The sequence below is a fragment of the Fulmarus glacialis genome, unplaced genomic scaffold, assembly GCF_000690835.1.
Source record: "Fulmarus glacialis isolate BGI_N327 unplaced genomic scaffold, ASM69083v1 scaffold6038, whole genome shotgun sequence".
Lineage (NCBI taxonomy): Eukaryota > Metazoa > Chordata > Aves > Procellariiformes > Procellariidae > Fulmarus > Fulmarus glacialis.
In genome coordinates this window covers 55,515-64,942 of record NW_009227515.1, presented here as the reverse complement: position 1 = coordinate 64,942, position 9,428 = coordinate 55,515, and the positions used below count along the sequence as shown (strand labels likewise).

Sequence of the window (9,428 nt, the reverse complement as noted above, 5' to 3'; positions counted from 1 at the left end):
GATGTGGCCTCTACGTATTTAGCAACCACGGTTGGAGTTTCCTTCCAAAAAGCTGTCCAATCTCCCCTTGAACCCTGTCATGTTTTTATAACATTATAAGGAGCTCCACAGCTCATCGACACCTTGCATGGCGAGCCACCTCCTGCTCTTTGGGCAACGGCTGGTGTCCTGCAAACAGCAATGACCGCATCCATGCTATGCAAGGAGTGGGTGCGATACAGGACCCCAGCTCCTTTCACGACCCTTTTACTGCTTGTTTTTAGGGCAACCAGTCTCTGATCCTATGTAAAATGTATGTGCAAGCTGGCTGCCCCATCAGCACGCACCGAACATGCCCCAGATGCAGTCACTGCAGACACGCTCGCCTCTCCTGTTCGGTGCTCCCTGTCCATTAGATGGCAGAGCAGACTTTAAACAGCACCTCCAAAATCCCACAGCAGCCTGGGAGCCCCCCCCTCCCTCCCCTGGGCAATGCAACAGCTCTACCCCGTGCTCCCCAATACCCCCCCGGGGGCCCGGCAATCCCATACCCCCATCCGCGGTGGAGGGATGCTTGTTCTCCACCAGCACTGCCTTTCCCTGTCCCCTGATGGGGACATCTCTTCCTCCATCACCCGCTCGCCGTCACTGCCTCGGGCTCCCAAGCCCCCCCAAGCCCCTGAAAATAAATGAGTTTATTTTCTCACCTCCCTGTCCCCAGCATCAGGGGCAAATCTGGATTTTTAGGTGTTCGTGCAAGCTCGCAGCTTCTTAAATATCCCTGGGGACAGAGAGATCTGGCACTTGACTCATCACTACCTGCAAAACTGCAGTGCTGCTGCTGAGGGTTGGGGATTTCCTTCAGCTGGAAGGGGTTTGCATGCCCAGAGTGTGTTTTCTTCCCTTCCAGCTACTCCCAGGATCCAGCTCGCACCTTGATCCCCATTCCTGCCAGGACACGTCTCAGTTTGCTGTTCCCAGGAGATGGCATCACCACTGCTGGTTTACTGTACCAAAAACTAAAGGCAGCTCTACAATATCCTTCCCAATGCTGCTTGAGCGTTGCCTGCACGGCCCTGCTAAAAGCTCACCAAGCCTGCCTGTATCCCAAAATCCAGAGCAGCCAGACAGACAGGGGCAGCAGAGTGGGAATTACGGTGTGCAACGACAGAGTGCTTTCCTTCTCAGGACTGCAATGTCTCCGGCTCGACCATAAATCAGCCGTCCCCCCCCACCCGCTCTGTGAGCTGTGACTGATACAGGCTTCTTCCAGCTCCCTTCACCCACGCATCAGCTCTCCGAGTAAACCCATGATGCTTTCTCCCAGACAGTCCCCTCCTCCACAGTTGATACCTTTTTTTTCCTGCTGCTGATTAAAAACGGCACAGCCGGACCACCGCGACGGTGCCCCGATGCTGCTCCCTTCACCGCATCCCTCGGCTCCGGTGGGATCGGGGCTGTGTTTTTGCACAGCGGGGTCCTGCTCTGTGCATTACCCAGCCGTGCAAATGCAATAGGATTGGAAATGCACGGGGAGGGCTGGGCAAGGGGGTTCCTTTGGCTCCCTAAATCATGCTGGAAGGAGGGAGGTGGGGAGGGAAGAAAGGACATAGATGGGGTGAACTCATCTGACCCAATTTGCCTGTCCCCGTTAGCCCGAGAGGAGCTGTGACCTGGAAGAGCCTGTTGCTCTCACTCAGCTCAGAAAGGGATGCTGAGCTCAGAGAGACGTCTCCGCTTGGACAGACAAGCCCACGCTGAGCTCCTGGAGAAATAACTGACGGCAAACCCCAGGGAGACCAACCAGCAGCAGCCGGAGGCTGATTTATGAAGACGGATTAAGGGAGCAACAGCTCCTCGGTGGGAGGAACGGAGGTGGAGGAGACCTACCCCGGCTGACACAGCCGGGAATTCGGCAGGACGATTCCCGGGAGACGTGAGGGGATGCAGGAGGAAAGCAGCTTCCCAGGCTGGGCACAGGCGTTGGGAAGTGGTCTGACCAACGCAGCGGGAAAACTTCTTACAGGAGAGTCGGGGCGGAGCTGCTCGGCAGCCGTTGCTGCCTCGGGTTTCCTCCGTTCAGCTATAGCTCCCCTCAGCTTTGCTTCTTGCTTTTCTCCTCCTCCTGCTTGGAGGGTGACAGGACACACTTATTGCCATCGGCTAAACTCTCCAGATTTTTTCTTCCTTCTTCCAGGCCTCCCATCCTGTTATTTTTTTTAGACTCATGGAAAAAAACCTGAGGTTGGAAGAAATGGCTGGAGGTCTCCAGCCCACCCTCCTGCAGAAAGCAGGGCCAATTTCCAAGCTGGACCTGGTTGCTCAGGGCCTTTTCCAGTCAAGGTCTGAAACTCTCTACAAATGATCTCAAAAGATCTCAGAGGATGTCCCCTTTCTGAGTGCGGCAGTATCTTGGTGGCAGGGATGTTGCTGGCACTGTCCCCCAGGTATGAACCGCTTAGAGACATCTAGGTAGGACCTGGGACCTGGCTGCTCCAGGACACCTGGGTGCACCCTGTGTCCCTCTGGTCTCCTTGTAGGGCGAGGAGCCCAGCAGCACCCCACAGCAGATACGACTCCTTCAGAGCTGCTCACCTGGGCTCCCGTTGAGGAGAAACAAGCTCTCCCAACTCATCCCATCCTCCAGAAGACATCCAAGAGGTCCTTGCAGCATCCGTGTCTGCATTCACTGCTCAGATCTCTACAAGATCGGCTGAGTCCCACAGAGACCCTTGCATGGCAGACATGGGAGGTGGGCAAGAGCGATCCCACCCTTTGGTGCTGCTCCAGAAGCATCCCTGTCCACCAGTTTCTCCCCAGCTGCCAGGCACAGGCTGGAGTGCCAGGGTATGATGTGAGAGCATCCGCTCTCTGTCTAAGGATGATTCAGTACAAAAAAAAACCCCAGAAAATAGCAGGGAAAGGGAAAATAAACTAAAAAAAAGACGTAGAAATTACCAGGCGGGTGATAAGGGAGACAATAAGGGAGAGCAGAGGCTTCAGCCACTGCCGATGGACCTGCTGGGGCATGGCCTTGGATAGGGTCCACCTGAGCCCTGCAGCAGGTAGGAAGGGGGAAACACAATTATCAGGAGTATTATGAGCTTGCGGGACTCTGCGAGACTTATGGGATTTTCGGGGGACAGGCTAAAGGTGGGGAAAGGAGGGAGGGTCATGGTGGATGGGGTAGGGAATGAATGCAGAAAAACAGAGAGATGGGGGGTTAAAAAGGGGCTGGACATGCTTAAACCAGCTGCCAGCCAGTGCCCTTGTCCGACCGAGCCTGATGACTGCAGCCCGTCTTCTCCTCTCGCGCGGTCCTTTCCTTAGCTCATGTTTTTCAGCGTAATCTCACTCTCTCCTACGTGTGAGTGCTGCAGGGACTAAGTGCCTGCAAGAGGGGGGACGGGGGCCGTGGGGCTCACAGGTCTAGGTCAGGGTGTACGTGCACGTGCACAGGCACGTGCGTGTGTATGTGCATATACATGTATACGTGTCTGTGCATATGCATGTGTATGCGTGCATGTGCGTGTGCATGTATATATGCATATGCATGTATATGTGTATGTGCACGTGCATGTGCATGTGCATGTATGAGGGGTCTAAACACCAGCAGCTGGAAAGACTTGGGAGTGTTTGTATTTCCCCAGGGAATTTAATTGTGCGTATGTAACTCGCTAGCAAACTTCGATCTGGACCAGGAGGAGACCGGCATGAAGGGTAAGAAGGTGCAGGATCTGGGCATGGGTATTAGATGGACTGAGAGCCTGTGCTCCACATCGAATTCCCTCGCCTGAACACCAAGTGTCCTGTTCGAGGCCAGGTCCCTCTATAGCCACCACCAGGCAACCAGGTGGGTTCTCCTCCCTCTTCCCTCTGACTCTGGAGACCCTGCACAACTGCCATCGACCAAACACCTTGCCTTTAGATGGGTCATTTGGAAATGAAGAATGGATTAAGAGCATGAAGACGGCAGGGGAAATATTTAGTGCATTACTATCCATCTCCCTCCTTGGCTCTGGGCTGGAGAGGTCAGGGGAAGAGCTGCAGCTCCAGGTAGCACAGAAGCGTGTTTTGGGGCCAGCGCCGGGAGCTGGAATTGGGGAAGGACAGATTAAAGGGTCCTAAGGGACAAAATGTCACCAGGGCATGAATGTGGGAAGTCGGGAGACTGCTATTGCACCAGCTTGTCCCAGCGCAAGTGCAAGGAAAGGAGCAGTGGAAAGCAGGTGAGAAGGCAGAATGGGGGACAGGGGCCAACACGGGAGGAGGGACCCGGGGTGGGGGGCACTGAGTGGGTCTGCCTGAGCACGAGCACCCACCCTGACTCACGTGCCCCCCTCCCTTCCTCCGTCGCACCAGGAACATCTCGGAGACACCCACCCAACGGGACAGACACCCACCCAACAGGACAGACAGACACCCACCCAACAGCATGGCCATCGCAGAGCTCAGACAGCCCTGCAGCCTCCGGCACGGCCTCACTCTCCCCGCGGGGCTGCTCGAAGAAGGCTTTCCAAACCGGGAGCCCAAGGGGGAGGATGAAAGGAAGCCAAACAGAGAATAAATCAGCCCCAGAGCCAGACCGTACCAGACCTCATCTCCTCCAAGAGCAAAGACAAGGGTGCTATTCACCCGGCAGTCTCAGGGCTCTTCCAGCTGACACCAGTACGTTGCTGCTGGTTCTTCTGCACATCTCATCAACAGCCCAGTGAGACATCTTAGCTGGGAAAGAACTCCTACGGCCGGCAAAAACACACCCTGCTCCCTCCCTGTTCCTGGCTACAACCCTGTGCAAGCTGCTGCTTGCCACTACCGGCAGCCAAGCTGCGTGTTTGCCGGGCAAAACCATGGGGCAGTGCCAAACATCTGAGAGCTTCAGAGGTGCCGAACAAGGTTGGAAAAAATATATTAGCATGAAGCTTCAGGCTGCGGGGCTGGTGAATGAGGCCGGGGTGGGATGGGCACCAGAAAGGAGACCGCAGGAAGGGTGCCGTGGGCTGGAGGTCAGGGCTTCTCCTGCTCAGCCGTGGCCATCAGAGATGTGGTCCTTCACCAGCCACCCAAAACTCCAGGTCTAGTCTGGGATCCCGTTATGGGCAATGGGATGGATCAGCAACCCCAACCTCTCCTAGGCAGGCTCAAAGGTGGAGGAGATAGCGTAGATAAAACACCAAAGGGTTTGTGGTTAATGTTAAGAAAGATCAGCCCTGGAAGACTCCTGAGCCATCACAGTAGGAGCAGCTGGGGTTTAATGGATATCCCAGCCTGTGGTCAGGAAAACACCATATGCTTCATCGGGTCTCCTCCCCCTGCAACTGCTAGGAGCTGGAAGGCACCACGGGGAGGGACCGTGGGCACCCACGCGGAGGGGGTCTGCGAAGGGCAGTCCTCTTACCTGGAGCTCGAGGACTTTGATGCGGTGCCGGTGGTTCCTCAGCTCCTCCTGTAGCTCTGAAATCAGCTCCCTCAGCTCCAGGACCTGCTGCTTACGCTCCTCATTCTCATGGAGCCAGTAGGACACTTCATCGGTGCAACGAAACATGTCCGGGCACCGCTGCTCGTCCCCCTGTGGCAGCGTGGCCACGATCTTACAGCGGCCGTTGGGCAGAACCTGGTTGCTGTACTCCCCGCACTGGATCAGGCCCGTGCCCCCCTGGGGACCCTCGTGGCCCCTGTACGCCATGGGCAGGGATTTCTGCAGCGAGGGGCTGCTCAGCGTGGCCACGAGGATGAGGGATAGCAAACCCGCCCTGGTAGAGCCGGTGCCGGGGCAGACCTCCATCAGGCAGGTGAGGATGGTCCTCGGGGGTGACCCCACGTGTCTCATCATCAAACACCCTCGGGGAGAAAGGTGGCAGTCCCCAGGGCATAACACCAGGTCTTCTCCCGAGAGCTAGCGGGTGAGGTTGCAGCTATATGGGAACAGAGCTGGGATGCCAGAGCTCCTGCCAAGGGGGTCACTGCAGGCAAGGGACTCGCCTGTCCCCATAGAGCATCCTTCCTGGTGTCACCCCGTGGCCACCAAGCTGGGACCAGCTCCGGTGGGAGATCTCCCGCTCTCCTGGCCAGGCTCTGCCGGCTTTGTAGGCTGCGTTTCCCTTCCTGCAGAGCTGTTGGTTGGCTTGGAGGGTGTTGAGGTCTGGCTGGGGGTCGTCAGCCCCTCGGGCAGGGCTTTCCGCCCACACAGGACCACGCACGGGAAGGAGCTGGCTCCCCCGGACGGGGCATCCCGCTACACCGTCGCTCCCTGAAATGGGAACCAGAGCAAGGAGACAGGTGATGGAGAGGAAGGATGAGCAACCAACCCTCCCCACCATGCTGCCCACCTGCAGCAAACTGACAGGTCCCCCCACCTTCCCTGGCCCGCTCCAGCCATCTCCACGGCCCAGGGACACAGGGCACAGATTTGGGGCTCTCCCCATGTCTCTGCGTATGACTTTTTCTTGACAGATGTAACTATAAATGGAGTTATCAAGTGAATGGTGGCCATCTACAGGGGGAGCCCAGACCACCATGCCGTCCTTGGGCAGGGTTAGACCACCAACCCAGGGGCAGTCTGGATGGACCCTGGCTGATTGTCCCACTCAGGCTGAGGTCCAAGGGGGGATGGAGGGATGGTGGCCTGGCCACCATCCAGGTGAGACAAATATTATTTGGTCCCTTTAATCCAGAGAAATTGGGCTCCCCTTGCAGTCAGAGCTGCCCTCCGATCCCTGCCTGATGTCGGGGGTCCCCACCACGGCATCATGCTCTCGAGGTTTCTCCCAGCCAAAAGCCACCCCCATCCCACTCCAGTGAGGAGGAGGAACTGGGAGGGATGCCACAGCTGCCCACCACCACCCCAGCTCCCAGCAAGCAGCACCCCAGCTCCCAACATACCTTCAAAAGTCCTGGCCAGGCTCTCCGGCAGCAAGAGCAGAGAGCAGCGAGCACCGACCGGCCATGGGGAGCAGGGTGTGATTTAGGGGACACTAAACGCTTATTCCCCCTGATCCTATCACCGCACTATAAATAGGGCCAAGAGAGCCGCCGGTCTCAGACGATGCACGGGAGGGAGGAGCGCAGATCCCAGCGTGACCTTATCAGCGTATGGAGGATTAAGCTGGTGCCTTGGCAGGAGGGCACGGCTTCCTCTCGCCTAGAAACCCCCTGTCCCACCCGGGGGATGTGTTTTGGGGAGAGGGCAGAGACCTGCCCTATCCCAGCAATTTTGCGGGGAGAGCTTCCCAGGCTGGCCAGGGACAGGGGCTCGGGGCAGGGAACAGCCATCACTTATTTTATTCGCCAGCCCAGGGCTTCCTCTTTGCTTTTGCAAGGGAGTAATGTCAACAGGCTTGCTTAATTAAATATTTTAATCATTCAGCCGTGGGAATGCGAGCTGAAACCAGAGATTTCTGTATTGGACAAAAGTGCTGGCTGTTTGGTTTTCTTCCCTTAATGTAAAGAGTTTCCAGATGATGTTCCCAGATCGATTCCCACAAAGGAGATACTCAAACCAGCTCAGGTGGCCTCCAAAAACAGAGGAACTGCCTGGAGAAGGGGAGCTTCATTAGCAAACGTCTGCTCGGGTGGTTTGGAGAGGCACTGAACCTCACCGGTCCTCCAGCAGCTATCCCAGATGGCCACGTGGCTGTCCTTTGGAGGACCTGTCACCTCCATGGACAGGACTCTTCTGCACCACCGGTGGCCCCCAGCAAGGCTGTGGGTCTGCATGAGATAAGGAGAGGACGCAGCTTGCATGACACCCGAGCATCCCGACCCTCCATGCCATGGTGGGGCCATGTCCCGCCCTGACTTCCCCGCAGTTGGATCCAGCCCTGCGGATCCAGTCTTTCTTCCTCTGGGAAGGATGAAATCTGAGTTTAACTCTAGGATTAGGCAGAAAAACTAAAAGCCCAGGCAGCTCACCAGCCCACAACCGGCTCTCAGCTTTGCTTTCGGCTTGTAAAAATGTTAGGGAAAGGGTTTTTATTTGTTTTCTTTGTCTCTGTGGGGAGTTGGTCAGGGCAGAGCAGGGGGATGCGCTGCCTCTGAGTCCTGCCAGCTCAGGACGCGGTGCTGCGTCCCTGGGCTGATTTCTGCATCTCCGGCACAGCCCGGCCTCTGTATCCACCACCCAGAGTGGCTCCCCCCCCAAAAGACCCCACCCACCACACCACTTTTTTGGCTCGGAGAAGAAAGGACGCCAGCAGCAAGTCCCCTGTGCAAGCAGAGGCTGTCTCAAGCTCATGCACGCTAACGAACGGAGAGCAACCAGCCCAGGCAGGGAGCAGATCATCTTGCTGGGACAGGAACTCGGATTGCTCTGTAAATCACAGCTCTTACACGTGCTGCTTCCAGCCAAGCCACCCTCTGCTCTTTTTCAAGCATGGCTGCACTTTGCTTCAACAGACCACTTGTGGGAGAGAAAAATAAGGCTGAAGCATCCTCCCTGGAGCTGGCCGGAGCTGTGCCAGCCCAGCAGACAGCCAGCCTGGGTAAAGCAGGAGCACAGCAGGGAGAGGGACCCTGAGATCATCCTGCAAAGCTCTGAGGGACACCAAGAGAAGTGCTGTGTGAAGGAACACCATGGGCAGAGGATGGGAAAATGGGGCTGGGGGCAGGGGGGAGCCAGCAAAAGGTCGTTGCAGGGAAGGGAGGAGTGGTGGTCCATCTGGACTTGAGGGACGTGAAGACCTTTTGGTGCTGACACTTCTCTTTGGGCTGGATCCCACCACTGCACCAGCAAACCCCACTGCACCACTGCAAGAGTTTTCCCTCTGGCCAGGCATAGACTTTTACCCTCCAGGCTTGTCCTGAGCCACCCCATGGCGAGCAGAGAGAAAAAGGATGCGATGGTAGACACCAACGTGGCTATAAGACTAATTGCACCCCATAGCCGGCTCTTTTTGGGGTGGAATGGGGGGGGATCGGGGCAGGGACCAAGGGGAACATCTTGCTCTTGAATCCCAGCCAAGAGCTCCTCCAGAGTGTTTAGCTAAAGACCAGCTTTCCTTTATTGTGGATAGACATTTAACGTGCTTGTCTAGAATTAAATCCATTATCCTCATTTTTCAACGGAGGCCCTACAGTTCTGGTTCCCCCTTTTCATGGCTGGAGGTGGCGGGGGAGAGGCGGTGGAGGAGGGACGGAGCCGGGTACAGCCAGGCCCTTTGTGCAGCCACTCAGGAGGCACTCTCCCCGTAAATGTTTGGGCTCCTAAATGGATCTGACCTCTCCTCCTCCAGCCCCTTTCCCTTTCATTTGCTTTTCCTCATTATTCTTGGGGAAAAAAAAAAACCCAACCCTCGTCCGGATCATTAGCGTCAGAGGCGGAGACGGGCACCGAGTGCCACACGGAAGAGGCGAACGTACATTTCGTTCAATGCCCCTCGAGTGGCGTTTCGCTCAAGGCTGCTCCTTCACAAAGGGAGATGTGAAAATGGTCCTCGCTGGCGGCTCCCCAC

At 56.6% G+C, this 9,428-nt stretch overlaps 2 protein-coding genes across 2 annotated transcripts in view; one reads left to right on the top strand and one right to left on the bottom strand.

Annotated features, from left to right (window-relative positions):
- The window catches only part of LOC104080684 (fibrinogen-like protein 1), a 12,859-nt gene extending 7,194 nt beyond the window's left edge, over positions 1–5,665 (bottom strand). Inside the window, exon 1 of the mRNA XM_009583161.1 lies at positions 5,378–5,665. Coding sequence (XP_009581456.1) covers positions 5,378–5,665 — 288 coding nt within the window. The remainder of the gene's footprint in view (positions 1–5,377) is intronic.
- The window catches only part of POMC (proopiomelanocortin), a 17,118-nt gene continuing 13,353 nt past the window's right edge, over positions 5,664–9,428 (top strand). The window contains exon 1 of the mRNA XM_009583159.1: positions 5,664–5,771. Within this exon, the coding sequence (XP_009581454.1) occupies positions 5,664–5,771 (108 nt within the window). The remainder of the gene's footprint in view (positions 5,772–9,428) is intronic.